The 16,165-nt window shown below is 50.1% G+C and overlaps 1 protein-coding gene across 5 annotated transcripts in view; it reads right to left on the reverse strand.

Moving 5' to 3' along the window:
* The window catches only part of LOC142496048 (sodium- and chloride-dependent GABA transporter 2-like), a 31,356-nt gene that overhangs the window by 407 nt on the left and 14,784 nt on the right, over positions 1–16,165 (reverse strand). For all 5 annotated transcript variants that reach the window (XM_075602337.1, XM_075602336.1, XM_075602334.1 and 2 more), the window contains 9 exons: positions 15,108–15,240; positions 13,145–13,279; positions 9,314–9,417; positions 7,636–7,760; positions 5,953–6,065; positions 5,080–5,217; positions 3,142–3,244; positions 2,410–2,510; positions 293–463 (listed from right to left, as the gene is read on the reverse strand). In XM_075602337.1, the coding sequence (XP_075458452.1) occupies positions 293–463; positions 2,410–2,510; positions 3,142–3,244; positions 5,080–5,217; positions 5,953–6,065; positions 7,636–7,760; positions 9,314–9,417; positions 13,145–13,279; positions 15,108–15,240 (1,123 nt within the window). The remainder of the gene's footprint in view (positions 1–292; positions 464–2,409; positions 2,511–3,141; positions 3,245–5,079; positions 5,218–5,952; positions 6,066–7,635; positions 7,761–9,313; positions 9,418–13,144; positions 13,280–15,107; positions 15,241–16,165) is intronic.

Here is a 16,165-nt window from a genome sequence, read left to right on the forward strand (position 1 = left end):
GGGAAGAGGAAGCAGTGTCAGACCTGGGGCAATGGCTGGGGTAGAATCAGTCCAAGAAGGCAGTGTCAGACCTGGGGTAATGACAGGGGCAGAATCAGACCAAGGCGGCGGTGTCAGGCTGGGGGGCTGTTTCACAGTGCGAGCAATGTCAGCTGTGGGGAATTGTCTAGGATGGGGGACAGTGTTGGGAGAGGAGTTACAGTCAGGAAAGTGAAGGGTTGCTGCTTTAGGAATGGAGGCGGTAGGGTCAAAGACTGGGGTAACATGGGGCAGAGTTAGGAGGGATCATTACCTCTGCCAGGGACCCCTTGATCACAGACAGCTTGTAACAGACCCAGAGTGGGATGCAGATCATCGAGCAGAGTGCGAGCAGCCAACCCAGAGCATCTCCCCACCATGGGTACACGTAGCGCTTGTTATATCGCAGGGGGGTGTACTTCACCAGTGAGAATAGAAAAGTGGCCTGGGGGAGGCACAGGGAGGCTTAGTGACACTGCTGGGGTCTCTGAATACTTCCCCCACCTTCCTCAGAGTTACTATTCCTCTGCCTAACCCCCATCCAATGTACTCACAGTGCCCCATGGAGCATGTATGTGCATCTCAGGCTTCCACCCAGAGTGCTCCTGTGCAACTCTCCCCATGCAACTCACCTCCCCACCCCGTGCAACTCCCCTCCCAACCCCGTGCAACTCCCCTCCCCACCACGTGCAACTCCCCACCCCGTGCAACTCCCCTCCCCACCCCGTGCAACTCCCCTCCCCACCCCGTGCAACTCCCCTCCCCACCCCGTGCAACTCCCCTCCCCATCCTGTGCAACTCACCCTCCCCTCCCCACCACGTGCAACTCCCATCCCAACCCCGTGCAACTCCCCTCCCCACTCCGTGCAACTCCCCTCCCCACCACGTGCAACTCCCCTCCCCACCCCGTGCAACTCCCCTCCCCACCGCGTGCAACTCCCCTCCCCACCCCGTGCAACTCCCCTCCCCATCCCGTGCAACTCACCCTCACCATCCTGTACAACTCACCCTCCCCTACCCACCCCGTGCAACTCCCCTCCCCGTGCAACTCACCTCCGCACCCCGTGCAACTCACCCTCCCCGTGCAACTCCCCTCCCCGTGCAACTTACCTCCCCTCCCCGTGCAACTCACCTCCCCACCCCGTGCAACTCACCCTCCTCGTGCAACTCCCCTCCCCGTGCAACTCACCTCCCCACCCCGTGCAACTCACTCTCCCCGTGCAACTCACCTCCACTCCCCGTGCAACTCACCCTCCCCACCCCGTGCAACTCCCCATCCCGTGCAACTCACCCTCCCCATCCGTGCAACTCACCCTCCCCATCACGTGCAACTCACCCTCCCCTACCCACCCCGTGCAACTCACCCTCCCCTACCCACCCTGTGCAACTCACCCTTCCCCACCCACCCCGTGCAACTCACCCTCCCCCACCCATCCCGTGCAACTCACCCTCCCCCACCCACCCAGTGCAACTCACCCTCCCCTACCCACCCCGTGCAACTCACCTTCCCCCACCCACCCCGTGCAACTCACCTTCCCCCACCCAAACCGTGCAACTCACCTTCCCCTACCCACCCCATGCAACTCACCCTCCCTTACCCATTCCGTGCAACTCACCCTCCCTTACCCATCCTGTGCAACTCACCCTCTACCCACCCTGTGCCACTCACCCCCCCTCCCACTGTGCAACTCACCCTCCTCCCATTGTACAACTCACCCCGCCCTCCCACTGTGCAACTCACCCCATCCTCCCACTGTGCAACTCACCCCACCCTCCCACTGTGCAACTCAACCCCATCCACTGTGCAACTCAACCCCTGTGCTCCTCAATCACCATCTACCTTTGCTACCCCCCTCCCTGTGCTAATGCTCACTCCCCTCTCCCTGTACCTCTTTGCACCCCCACCCCTTTTGCTGCTGTGTCACCTCCCATGTGCAACCCCCACCCCTTGTGCCCGTGCATTTCCATCTCCCCCTGAACTCCTGCGCCACCCCTCCCTTGCGCTGCTGTGCAAACCCACATCTCTCGTGCATCCCCCTTCCATCCTGTGCACCCCCACTCCTATGACCCCCATCCCCTATGCAACCCCATTGCCCTATGCTACTGTGCTCTCCCACTGCCCCCTTGCATGCCCCCACTCTCCCTGCACTCCTATGCACTCCCCCTCACTATGTGAACCCCCTCAACCCATTCTTCTGTGTTCCCCCCTGGGTAACCTTACCCTACCGTTGTGCTCCTGTGCACCACCCTCAACCCATGCTGCTGGGCACTCCCCCGTGTACCTCCACCCTCTGCACCCTTTTCCTTCTCCCCATGCTCTTGTGCACCCCTTCTCCTGGGCACTCCCCTGTGCACCCCCTTCTCTCTCCCCATGCTCCCTTGCCCCCTCACCATGCACACTGCGGGGGTGATGAAGAGCCAGCAGTATTTGATGATAGGAAGGGGTCTGTAGCCGATCATGTGCTCCACATTGTCATAAAAATTATCCGCACCTGTGAGGGGGTGGGGTGGGGGGGGAAAGGCGTCATTAATGGGGTGAACATCCGTGTCAGGAAACTGTGACACAGAGGTACACGGGGCTCACACAGTTCTGCAGTTACACTTTGTGTAAACTTCCCAAACAATTACAAGGTATAGGTAGGGTGACCATATTTTTCCCGGGACAAGTGTTGCGCATGCGCGGGCGGCGAGCGTTCATCACGCATGCGTGATCGATTGGCGCTTGCCAGCCGCGAATGTGCAATCGATTTGACGCTTGCCAGCTGCGAATGATCGATCGGCGCTTGCCGGCCACGAATGCACAAACGATCGGCGCGTGCCGGCATTTAGATACAAACCCGGGACATCTAGTCAGATCTCGGGACACTGGGACAGAGGGCAAAAAAAACGGACTGTCCCGGCTAAAACGGGATGTCTGGTCACCCTAGTTATAGGGAGCGGTTATATTGAGCAATAGGAGTAGTTATAGGGAGGGGTTTATGGGCAATAGGAGGAGTTGTAAGGAGGGATTATATGGTGTAATAGGAGACATTATAGAGAGCGGTATATAGAGGAATAGGATGAGTTATAGGGAGAGGTCATATGGGGCAGTTGGAGTTGGGGGGGGGGGGGGAGGTTGCTCACCATAGACCCAGCCAATGCAGAGCGTCTCAAAGATAGCCACGAAGAGCAGACACATTCCACTGGCAGCATAATAATCAAATAGCAGAAACACGTACATCCCACCCTGGGGTCCAGAAATTAGAAAAACAAGAGGAAGCGATGAGGGAAGAGGAACAAGTGAGGATAAGGAAGGAAGGAGATGGGGATAGAATAACAGGGGAAAGAAAACTATATGAGAAAGACAGAGAGAGAATATTTAGGTGGGAACCCAACACGATTACCAGATTATTGGAGCTTCTCTGTGTGCAGACTACCCCAGTCCTACAGTCCTCACGCTGCTGGTTCTGATCCATTAAGTGCAGTGGTTCCCAACCTTATTTACACTGCCCCCCTGCTGGAAAATGTTTTTTTCAGTGAACCCCTAATTAATCATTATTGCCGACTCAGACTATTGCTAACGTAAACCTGTGTGACCGATCCCAGGCAGTATAGTGTCCTTGTGGGGGGAACACACTTAATAACGCCCCAATCTGTCCCTCAGTGCGTGCAGACTGCATGAATGGTGGTATACTGTAGCTTCCAAAGTCATGCCCCACAATGCCATGCTGCTGTGGATGCAGTGCATTGTGGGGAGCGACTTTGGAAGCTCCTGCTGTAATTGACAGCTATAGCTCTCACACTATGGTGCAGTCTGTGGCCTTACTACGTGCACCGTCCCCACACGGGCTCAGAGACCCCCTATACTGCCTGGGTTCCACCATCACGCATTTTATTTGGCGAACCCCTTGGAGACACCTCACAAACCGTAGGGGTTCCCGAAATCCCTATTGGAAATCACTGCTTTAGTGAAGCCGTGTAATTCCCCGACATATGCAGATTCATTACAGGTTGTGGGTCCAGCTTAAAGCCCTAAAAAGACTTAATGTCCCCATGACCGTGAGAAGGTGCGACGTTACAGCCGCATGAACACTTTGTTGTCCGCAGCTCGGCTACGGTCAGCCGGCATCATTATTTGTGCGGTTATTTATGTTATTGCAGTTCAGTCTGTTTGTCCGGCAGGTGACGCACTGAATATCTTCGCCTATGATACTCAGAAGCCATACGGGGGCTGCGAATTGCAAGTGAATGTGGTGGGTTACATTGAAATACATGAAATGTAATATTGTATGAAATTAACGGGAACAAAAGATGGGTTACAGTGCGTTTAGATTAAAGACACACACTAGCGCCGCCTATCTTTACTGCAGAGTTCTGCGACTGACGCTAAACTCCACTTTTCCCGGTCGCAGCTCAGTCACGGTCGCCACATCCAAGCGGCACAACGAAAATAAATGTCGGGGATTTAGACTTAGTTTCTCGTGATCACGGGGACATTAAGCCTGGCTACATCTGTAGCTAATCAAAGGTGTCATAACTTACATCTGGAATTCATGCTGGTTTGTTTGTAGACTTTAGTCCATTTTATACTGAAAAATGTTTTCACATAAGTAGCTGTTTGTGATAGGATACCCACGTTATGGTGTCTTTTATTGGGCTTACATGGGAGTTCATTATATATGTGACTGCGCTTCCCAAACCTCACAGTTCCCTTCTTCGTGTGTACAGTGTTTCCCAAACCTCTGGTCCACCAACATGTATCACAATAGTCAGTGTTCGACAAATCCATTCACCTACAGGCCCGTGGCGACTGGATTTGACCCCCGTGGCGACCTCCTCATGGCCGCCCAAGCAGGGCGGGATTGGGGGCGGGACTAGGTGGCGAGTAGATTTTTTTTGGTTCGGTGAGTAGATTTTTGGGTGATTTGTCAACCACTGACAATAGTGACTCCTTGCACACAGCTGTGATATCACCTCCCCCCGCACAAGCGCACCCACTGTCGCTGCTCCCTCGTGCCCTGCAACTATCCCTGTCTAAGTTGGGAGGAGTGATGCTGTTCCTGTCCCCCTGTCCCCTCGCACCTCAGTCAGCATGACGAGCCCAATGAGGAAGGAGCAGATGCAGACCACCAGGATGAGCAGCTCCCGCCGGTTCTTCTTGCGGAAGGTGCTGGGATACATGTCAACCAGAGCGGTGACCAGGCTCTCTACACACACAAACTGACAGCCGCATCACAGAGAGAGACGACAGACACACAAGAAAGGGACGTCACAGAGGGGTATTCTTTAACAATTGGACTCTGTGCTACACAGGACTGTGTGCAACATTGGACTCTGCTTCACGTGTTACACCGTGAGACTGACACTTTCATTGTAACAAGTTAGCCCTGTGACACTTGTGAGTAGTTGTGTTTATACATTAATTATCGTTATATATACTGTATGTGTGTGCGTATACACATGTATAAGTGTATATATACAGTACGTATGTATGTATATATTCCACTTGCTATATGCTTTACAGTGGAGGGTTTTTGTAACTTTTTTTTTTTACCCACTATAACTTAACTAAGTGTGGTGAAACCTATCCTAAGCTTAATTTTTCAAAGCCAGTATAACCAGCCTCACACTGATGAGACCCTGTAGGTCGAAACAGCTGTCTGTGGGTAGGTTTACTGGCTATGCATCTTAACCCAGGCTGTGCAATGCAGCAAGCATAAGCTTATAGGGTGCCATGTCATATGGTTTTGAAGCAATAGGTGGCACTGTGTGCTCATTTGCATGTCATTTCCCAGAATCCCTTGCTGCAGTGGAGCAGTGTATGCTGGGTGATGACGGTGAAAGGCAGGGTTGCAGACCTGTCTAAGATATGCAAATGAGCACACAGTAATATTTCCATTTGATGTCTGTCTGTCTGTCATGGGGGCAGATGCACTCCAATGTCAGTGTAGGTACCTGGCTGTCCAGTCCCAGCAGGATGACCATGATGAAGAAGAAACAGGCCCAGAGAGGGGAGAACGGCATCATGGAGACTGCTCGGGGATACGCAATGAATGCCAGACCGGGACCTGCAGCGGGACCAAGACAAAACATGACCCCAGGAGACTGACCTCAGACACTGACCTAGAGAGATTACCTCAGGCACTGACCTAAATAGACTGACCTCTGACTCCAACCAACCCATGCACTCTAACTTCTGACCGTGACCTTATAACGCAGACTGCAGGAAACTGACCTGTGGAAGTGGCAAGTGTACCTCTCAATGATAAGCATGAATGGTATTAGATCAGGGGAGGGCAACTCCAACAGGTCAGGGTTTCAGGATAAAGCAGGGATGTCCTAAAAACCTGACCCGTAGTGGCCCTTGACAACTGGATTTGCCCACGCCTGAATCATCATGGTTTATCCACAATAAGCAAACAAAACAAAGAAAGCCTGCTGCTCGACCCAATATGCAATAAACAAAAAACTCCATCATCAAATACTTGAAAAACTACAAAGGCATAACAAAAAAATCAAGGGCAGTATGGATAGAAGGGAAGTTAGCATAACGATGCCACCGTATAAGGCTGCGTCCATAGAACGTGGAGCAGCGCTGAGCCGCGAGGACGCTGATGCTCACCTGATCAAGCATGAGCGATTTCATGCCCATGCAGGCGAGCCAGCGTCCGCGATCGGGAGGCGGGGCGGTGACGTCGCTGGGCCAATCGCCCGTGACGCACCAACGGCACCATGACGTTGACGCTGCTTCGCGCTGATTGGATTTTTCAGCCGACAGCGCGCTGAAAAACAGCTTGGCTGTCGGCTGAAAAAATCCAACTCCTCAGCATGCCTGCGGACGCTCACGTGAGCCCCCTCTAAAGACATCCTCATTGAGGATGCCGGGGCTCAGCGCGGAGCGTCCGCACGGCTCAGCACAGCTTGTCCTTCTATGGACGTGGCCTTAAGCATTAGTAAGAAGAATATGGAGTACAGTTTAGGACAACACTCCATAAAAAAAGACTTTATGGAACTAGAAAATAAGCCACCACATTACTAAAGAGAATGGGAAATCTGACTTATGAGGAGAGGCTAGCTAAATTAGATTTGTTTACATTAGTAAGAGGTGTCTAAGAGGGGATATGATAACTATATACAAATATATTCGGGGACAATACAAGGAGCTTTCAAAAGAACTATTCATCCCACGGGCAGTACAAAGGATACAGGGGCATCCATTAAGGTTGGAGGAAAGGGAGATTTCACCAGTATGGAAAGGGAGATTTCACCAGTATGGAAAGGGAGATTTCACCGGTATGGAAAGGCTTCTTTACAGTAAGGGCAGTTACTTCATTACCCATGGAGGCTGTGATGGCAGATACAATAGATATCTTCAAAAAAGGGTTGGGCATCCGTTTAGAAAGGAAAGGTATACAGGGATATACCTAATAAGTAAACATGGGAAGGAGGTTGATCCAGAAATTAATTTTCCCCATCACTGGATAATGTTTCACTGGGGTTTTTTTGTTTCTGGATCAAAATACTGTAAATACTAATATAGGATAAGTATATGTTGGCTAAATTGAACACAGGTTGAAATCGATGGACATATGTCATTTTTCAACCTTATCTACTATGTAACTATGTGACCAGACTCACCAGACTCTGCCACCTCGGAGATGAGCACCCCCTGCTCCTGTGCCATGAAGCCCAGAATAGAAAAGATGGCAAAACCAGCTACAAAACTGGTGCCACTGTTGAGGAAGCACAGGGCAATGCAGTCTCTGCAGAGAGGAGGAGAGAATAGTATAGGGTGTGAGGGAAGAGAGATCAGGTGAGGGCAGAAAGAAGAGGAGAGGAAAGGGAGAGGGGGATATAGGAGGGCAGAAGAGGAGATGGTGAGAGGAAGAATGAGAGGGACAGGAAACAGTGCCATACCGAGACTTTATTGCGCCCTGGGCAGACACAAAATTTGGCGCCCCTACTCACCGCCGCACCTTAGAGTCGCCACAATTGCTGCAGGTCCCCTTGTCGCCATGTTTAAATGTTCTTAGTCTCCCCAGTCGCAGGGCACCTTGTGTGGTGGTAGCCACCGCCGCCACGCTTGGCATGTGTGAGTTAGCGCACATACAGGACACTCAGCTTGCCCGCCAGCATGCAGGACACGTTTTTACAATTCCTGCGGTGTGCGGGAAATGTTAAAATGTGTCCTAGCTGCTGGAGGTCAAGCTGAGTGTCCTGTGTGTGCGCGTGCTCACAAATAGCGCCGGCAGCAGTAGTCCAGGTGGGGGATGCTGAAGGCGCGCTCCTCCATTCCGCTTCCCCTGCGAGCTGCATCATCCTCAGCCTCTTGGACATGCTCAGCATAACCAAGAGGCTGAGGATGATGCAGCTCGGTGGGGAAGCAGAGATGGAGGAGCGCGCCTTCAGCAACCTCTACCGCCATTCGTGAGCGAGTCCACACAGAGGACATTCAGCATGGTCGCCAGCATACAGGACACATTGTTTCATTTCCCTCGCACTGCCAAGCTGAGTGTCCTGTGTGTGCGCGCGCATGTCATATCACGCTCTCTCCCATACGTGAGGCACACATTGTATTGTCGGCGTGACGCGCAGTACACACAGTACTGGGCGCCACCGACACTTCTACGCGGCGGGGTGCCTCACAGCGGTATGAGAGCGCGCTGGCTTCTGTTGTTTTGGCGCCCCAGGCAAGTGCTCGGCTAGCCCAACCCTTAATTCTGCACCGGCAGGAAAGGGGAGACTGATGAGGGCATGTGAAGCATCCGGGTGTATGTTAGAAGGGTAAATATTTAGGGCAGGGGGACGTGCGTGTGTGAGAAAGTGTGTGTATATAAGGGGATGTGTCCGTGTGTGAATGTATGTAAGTGAATGTCTAAGTAGGTGTGTGTGTGAGAAAATGTGTATGTGTTTATGGGAGTGAGTGTGTGTATGAGTAAGTGAGTCAGTGTGTGTGTGTGTGTGTGTGAATGAATTTTGAATTTGTGTGTGTGTGTGTGTGTAAGTATGTGTGAGTATAAGTGTGTGTTTGTGTCAGTGTGTGTATGTGTGTGAATGATTGTGTCAGTGTGATTGTGTCATGTGTGTGTGTGAGAGAGAGAGTATAAGATGTGTCAGTGTGAATGTATGTAACTGAATGTGTATGTAGGTGTGTGTGAGAAAATGTGCGTGTGTTTATGGGAGTGAGCGTGTGTATGTGTGTGTGTCAATGAATATGTGTCAGTGTATGTATGAGAGTGTGTGTGAGTGTATAAGTGTGTATTTGTGTCAGTGTATGTGCATGTTTGTGAATGAGAGTACGTGTGTGTGTGTGTACCTGTAGCAGTTGTTGTTATACTTGTTATAACTCCCCAGTGCGGTCAGACACCCCAGACAGATGGCGTATGAGAAGAAAATCTGAGTCCCAGCGTCCATCCAGACCTGGGAGGGGAGTATTAAAAACAGCAACATTCAGAGAGCAGAAAACACTGCAAATAATCTGCTTTGTATTAGGTCTGAACCTCTGCAAACATTCACTATCAAAATATTCACTCAGTCATTGCTCCACTATCAAAATATTCACTATCAGCCATTGCTCAACTATCAAAATATTCACTATCAGTATATTCACTAACTGCCATTGTTCCCCTAGCAAAATATTCACTATCAGCCATTGCTCCACTAGCAAAATATTCACTATCAGCCATTGCTCCACTATCAAAATATTCACTATCAGCCATTGCTCCACTATCAAAATAGTCACTATCAGCCATTGCTCCACTATCAAAATATTCACTATCAGCCATTGCTCCACTATCAAAATATTCACTATCTTCGAGTTTCGTTCTAGTTTTTATTAAAATTCGTCCATAAAATGTCCTGCTGTATTCTGGCAGAAGGGATCCGCCGAGAGGAAACATTGTCAAAAAGAGAAATGTTTATAAGTAACCAGCGGGTTCATATCCTCGTGTCTGGTGTCTAAAATGGAGAATTTTCGCATTGGTGAAAGTTTAAATTTCTGTGAAGTTTGCACTTTCTCTAGTTTGGGGAATGTTAGTGGTCGGGCCAGAGACATTTTTCATACCCATTGGATTTTTTTTAAGCTATATATGTGTCACTGTGCACCCACTGTATATATTATATATATCACTGCATCCACTATATATTATGTGTCACTGCATCCACTGTATATATTATGTGTCACTGTGCATCCGTTGTATATATTATATACTGTCACTGTGCATCCACTGTATATATTATATACTGTATGTGTCACTGTGCACCCACTGTATATATTATATGTGTCACTGCACCCACTGTGTATATTATGTGTCACTGTGCACCCACTGTGTATATTATGTGTCACTGTGCACCCACTGTATATATTAAATATGTTACTGTGCACCCACTGTGTATATTATGTGTCACTGTGCACCCACTGTATATATTATACATATTTTACTGTGCTCCCACTGTATATAACTTGGGGGTAGCAGGGGTGGGTGAAGGTGGTATTTGGCCGGTGGTGGGTGTTTATGCCTACCTGTTGGGTAGCAGGAGGGGATAATCCCTTTGTTACCATAACGGTAGTAACCGCTATGGTAATGCAGTGGTTAACTCCTCCCGTAACCCTCCCGCAAGGCCTAAACACCCACCATGGGCCAAATACCACCTTCACCTACCCCAGCTACCCACAATAAACCGGGCACTGGTGTTTAATCCCTTCATTACCTTAGCAGTTAGCCGCTAAGGTAATGGAGTTACCTGTAAATGTATTTTATTGCATTGGATTGAAGCCTGGTGTCCTGGAACAGGATTCATATTTCTGTTCCCCCCCCCCCCCCCCCCCGCCCAATCCCCCCTCTGCAGCTTCTGCCTGTCAACTCCTTATTTCAACTGCATGTATATTTGCTCTGAAAACACACTGCCTGTGGAACTGATACATTTGTTGCATTTGGGCTTTCCAGTTAGTTCATAACCAGGTTGTCTTGGCAACCCCCGTTTTACTGGAGTTTCCCTTACTCCCCTGTCTTTATTCATAGATAGTCTCACCCTCAGACTATTCCTGTTCCCAGAAAGCCATATACTTCCTTTCCACCCAGGACACTGAGTGAGTACAGTACCTGCCTGCTAACACCCTTGGCTAGGCCTTTCTGTTTTTACCACAGTCTTAGGCCTGGGACATAGTGGACTTGCAGCTCGCTGAGGTGCTCTCCTGCTCTGCCTCGCCTGCTGAAAATGGTGCTTTTCCTGTCCTTGCAGGTGAGGCAGTGAGCGCGCTCAGGGGGCGGGGCGGAGGCGTGTCAGGAGGCAGAGTGGGAGGCGGGGCTAGTCCCCCGCTCCCATTGAATGGGAGAGGTCACGTGACCGCTCCTCCGCTTCCCCGAGCGGCAAATTTCAAACTTGGGTGTCTGTTCCAAGTTTCTCAGCCTCCACACGCATCAGCGCGCATGCGGAGGGGGAAACTATAGCCGCGCTGATGACAGATGCAGGGGCTTTGTGCATCTGCTCAGCGCGGCTCAACCCGCCTCAGCAAGCTTCAACTCACTATGTCCCAGGCCTTACCCTGATATTAGCACTTCATATCGAGATGCACTCTCTACCCGCACTACATCTGCAAGTACCTTCCATCCTATGACTTTCCTTCAATAAAGTTAGGAAAGACAAATGGACTTGTTGTGCTTTGGAAGAGGGAAGACATGAGTTAAGCTAACTGGAGACATTCATACACCACACGTGACCCTGGTTCCAGGATACCGGGGATCCGTATTAATGTGCATCCGCTCCGGAGAGTCCCGGCTTCAATCCGTTGCAGGAAAAATACATTCTTTTTTTGTAAGTCCAACTCGCAACCCCCATCGAAGCTACAAGAATCGCGTGATTTTCTCAAAAATGCGAGTTGGGGCTGTTTTTCAGCTCCTGCTCGGTGTGTTGGAGCAGGAGCGGTACCGCTTGGGGAGATGCACTTCCCGAACGAGTTTGGCAGGTCATCGGACCTTTCTGAATAGCAAACTGGCAAAATCGTTCGAGAACTGCTCAAAAAGCTTGATGGCTTCGTTATCGCAGCTACCTGAATAGGCCCCTATGTGTCTTTGATGAGTCCGTAAAATGTATTTTCTTTACTAAGCCTATTTTCATGAAAAAAAAAGGTAAAAAATGCACTTAATGAGTTTTACCTCTACAGCAACAATATTAACTTGCTCTGCAGATCCCTCTCTGGGGAAACAGCAGTCAGTAAGTGTGAGGAGGTTTCCCACATATAGAAATATCAGCCGTGCAGAGCCTTGCAGAGCTGTGCAGAGCCTTGGAGAGCTGTGCAGAGCCTTAGAAGTTGTCTTGCCCGGATGACACACTGCTCCTGGCACAGAGGAGGTGGGGTGCGTGTTTGTGAGTAAGAAGGCAGCCCCTGCCGGGCCCAGCCGCGTGTAAACTCGCGTGTGTGACAGCACAGTGTGATATGGCTCAGTGTGACACCAACTACATGCTGCTCAGCGCAGGAAACTCTCCCCAGCACAAACAACAGTTGCACACATCCAAATTCCCTGTAATGTCCCCCTTTTCTGAGGATTTTTGCAGATAAGCTGTATCACACCCAGACTATTTCCTGGGATATTGTTCTCACAGCAGCTGAGCTCCAGTTCCTAATTATACTGATTATTATGCATGCTGCAGAATACTGACCGGGAGAGGCCTTGTTCTGCCTATTTAAACTGGATTATTTATTGTAACATATTTTTTCTTCCTTGTTATTATATATTCTGTGTGACTTTATCTGACAACCATTCACTGCAGAAATGTAGCACAGAACATTGCGCTGCATGTTATTATATTGGAAACAATGTCTGGGATCATTTATTTCAAAGAAAACATTGCTTTTGGGGCGTTTAACAAGTGTAACTTTTCCGTATCTGTGTGAGGACTGTCTCAGAGTTTTATCGATATAAAATCAAGATCACATCAACTAAACATTCAACTAAAACAGGGACCACATGAAGTAAGACAAGCCCCTTGCTTTGCAATGCACTGCTGCCCCCTGGTAGCCCCGGGGATACCCCCTCTCTTACCCATGGTAGGGCATTTAACGTTTTGTTCTGCTTGTGTTGCAGATGTGGGGGGTACATTCCTCCAAGCATTGGGGGGCCCTCCCACCCTACTACCCTCCTGTTACCTGGGGGTCCTGCAGCCTGCTGAGGTCGGGGTACAGGTAGAACTTGATGCCCTGCAGGGCCCCTGGCAGTGACACCCCCCTGATGAGCAGGACGATCAGCATCAGATAGGGAAAGGTGGCCGTGAAATATACAACCTGCAGAGACAGACAATGCCATACAGGGTTATCCGGCGTGGAATGGGTTAAAGCAGCCAGCAGATGCTTTATTGTATATTTATTGGACTTTATAACTAGTGCAAATCCCTTGTTCAGTGGCAGAACAAAAGAAGCAATATAGATTGAGTTGGGAAGAGGTAATGTGTGGGGTGATGTTAATACGGGTGATGTTAATGGGGTGATGGTGAGAGCAAAATCACCTAGTCATTTCACTTCACGTTATTACGTTATAGTTCTGACTTTGAAACCACAAATTTCTATAGTGATCACTTGGCTTCATATAGGATTAAACTAAATATTTATGTGGTCTTTACCTTTGGTGGAATTATCCCCTCAGGATATATACAGACATACCCCGCATTAACGTACGCAATGGGACCGGAGCATGTATGCAAAGTGAAAATGTACTTAAAGTGAAGCACTACCTTTCCCCCACTTATCGATGCATGTACTGTACTGCAATCGTCATATACGTGCATAACTGATGTAAATAACGCATTTGTAACAGGCTCTATAGTCACCCCGCTTGCGCACAGCTTCGGTACAGGTAGGGAGCCGGTATTGCTGTTCAGGACGTGCTGAAAGGCGCATGCGCGAGCTGCCGTTTGCCTATTGAGCGAGATGTACTTACTCGCGAGTGTACTTAAAGTGAGTGTCCTTAAACCAGGGTATGCCTGTACATACATCTAGGTAGAAGCTATAGTACCCATCATAGGTGTCACTTATCACTTATTTATGATATTTACACTCACAGCCACTGCTCCGTGAGAATCACTGATATTTACCATCTATTATATGTGGATTTAGACATTGAGGGTACAGATACATAGGTATTTTTCCTGTTCTTTTGGATCTATATCTATTTTTAGCATTAGTATAAGGATTATAATAAAATTTATTTTTAACTGTTACATATTTAGTCATTGTCTGACCTTGTTATTCTATTAGAAAGGTCTGCAGTGCGCCTACTATAGGGATTCCTTAGTGCACTTTGTCTATGAAGTGCACCTATCTAGTAAATGAGAGCAAAATTGACACAAATAACATCACTTTCATCTTGAGCCTCTTTGTGTTACTGTATCAAGCACCACATTGCACCCCATGTTCCCCAGCTTTTGCTTTGAGGCGTCAGTGACACACAGACTATAAAGACACATTTCATTCCTCTCTGCGTCACTTCTTCGTTTATATTGCTCTGCAGCGCATTCTCTGCATGTTATTATATTGCTCTGCAGCACATTGCTCAGCGTGTTTTTATATTGCTCTGCAGTGCATTGCTGTGCATGTTATTATATTGCTCTGCAGCGCATTGCTGTGCATGTTATTATATTGCTCTGCAGTGCATTGCTCCGCGTGTTGTTATATTGCTCTGCCTGTTTTTATATTGCTCTGCAGTGCATTGCTCTGCATGTTTTTATATTGCTCTACAGTGCATTGCTCTGCATGTTTTTATATTGCTCTACAGTGCATTGCTCTGCATGTTATTCTATTGCTCTGCAGCGCATTGCTCTGCGGTTTTTTATATTGCTCTGCAGTGAATTGCTCTGCATATTATATTGCTCTGCAGCTCATTGCTCTGCGGTGCATTTCAGGCCTCTCTGGCATCAAAGGGGTTAAATGTAGGTGGTTTACAAATCAAACCATTTTAAAATGTTGTATAAAATGAGATCTGCAAAGTAGCACGGTGAGAATGAGACTGAGGGTTAGTAAAAACAGCAACAGGATGAGGGGCCAAACCCAGAAGGAAGAAGTGCAGAGATGCTCAGAATGACTATACAGTATAATACAGCACGTGGGGGGCACTCACCTTCCCTGTGGATTTGACCCCCTTCCAGATACAGAAGTAACATATTATCCAAGCGAGCAGCAAACACAGAGCCAGCTCCCAGCGCAGGCTCCCAATATTATCAATACCATCCGAGATACTCAGCACCCGCCTCCTGCACGGAAAGAGGGAACATGGAGAGGGGACGTGAGCACAGAGAGGGGGGAGAGCACACACAGAGAGGGGGGGAGCACACACAGAGAGGGGGGAGCACACAGAGAGAGGGGGGGAGCACACACAGAGGGGTGGGGAGCACACACAGAGAGGGGGGAGCACACACAGAGAGGGGGGAGCGGCGAGCACATACAGAGGGGGGGGAGCACACACAGAGAGGGGGGGGCAAGCACACACAGAGAGGGGGGGGCAAGCACACACAGAGAGGGGGGGAGCACACACAGAGAGGGGGGGAGCACACACAGAGAGGGGGGGAGCACACACAGAGAGGGGGGAGCACACACAGAGAGGGGGGGGAGCACACACAGAGGGGGGGGAGCACACACAGAGGGGGGCCGAGCACACACAGAGAGGGGGGGGAGCACACACAGAGGGGGGGGAGCACACACAGAAAGGGGGGGAGCACACACAGAGAGGGGGGAGCACACACAGAGGGGGGGAGCACACAGAGAGAGAGAGAGGGGTGGGGGAGCACACACAGAGAGGGGGGGAGCACACAGAGGGGGGGAGCACATACAGGGGGGAGCACACACAGAGAAGGGGAAGCACACACAGAGGGGGGGAGCACACACAGGGGGGGAGCACACACAGAGAGGGGGAAGCACACACGGGGGGGGCAAGCACACACAGAGAGGGGGGGAGCACACACAGAGAGGGGGGAGCACACACAGAGAGGGGGGGAGCACACACAGAGAGGGGGGAGCACACACAGAGGGGGTGGAGCACACACAGGGGGGGGAGCACACACAGAGGGGGGGAGCACACACAGAGAGGGGGAGCACATACAGAAAGGGGGAGCACACACACAGAGGGAGGGGGCGCACACACAGAGAGAGGGGGCACACAGAGTGAGAGGGGGGCACACA

The sequence above is a fragment of the Ascaphus truei genome, chromosome 5 (assembly GCF_040206685.1).
Source record: "Ascaphus truei isolate aAscTru1 chromosome 5, aAscTru1.hap1, whole genome shotgun sequence".
In the NCBI taxonomy this organism is placed as follows: domain Eukaryota; kingdom Metazoa; phylum Chordata; class Amphibia; order Anura; family Ascaphidae; genus Ascaphus; species Ascaphus truei.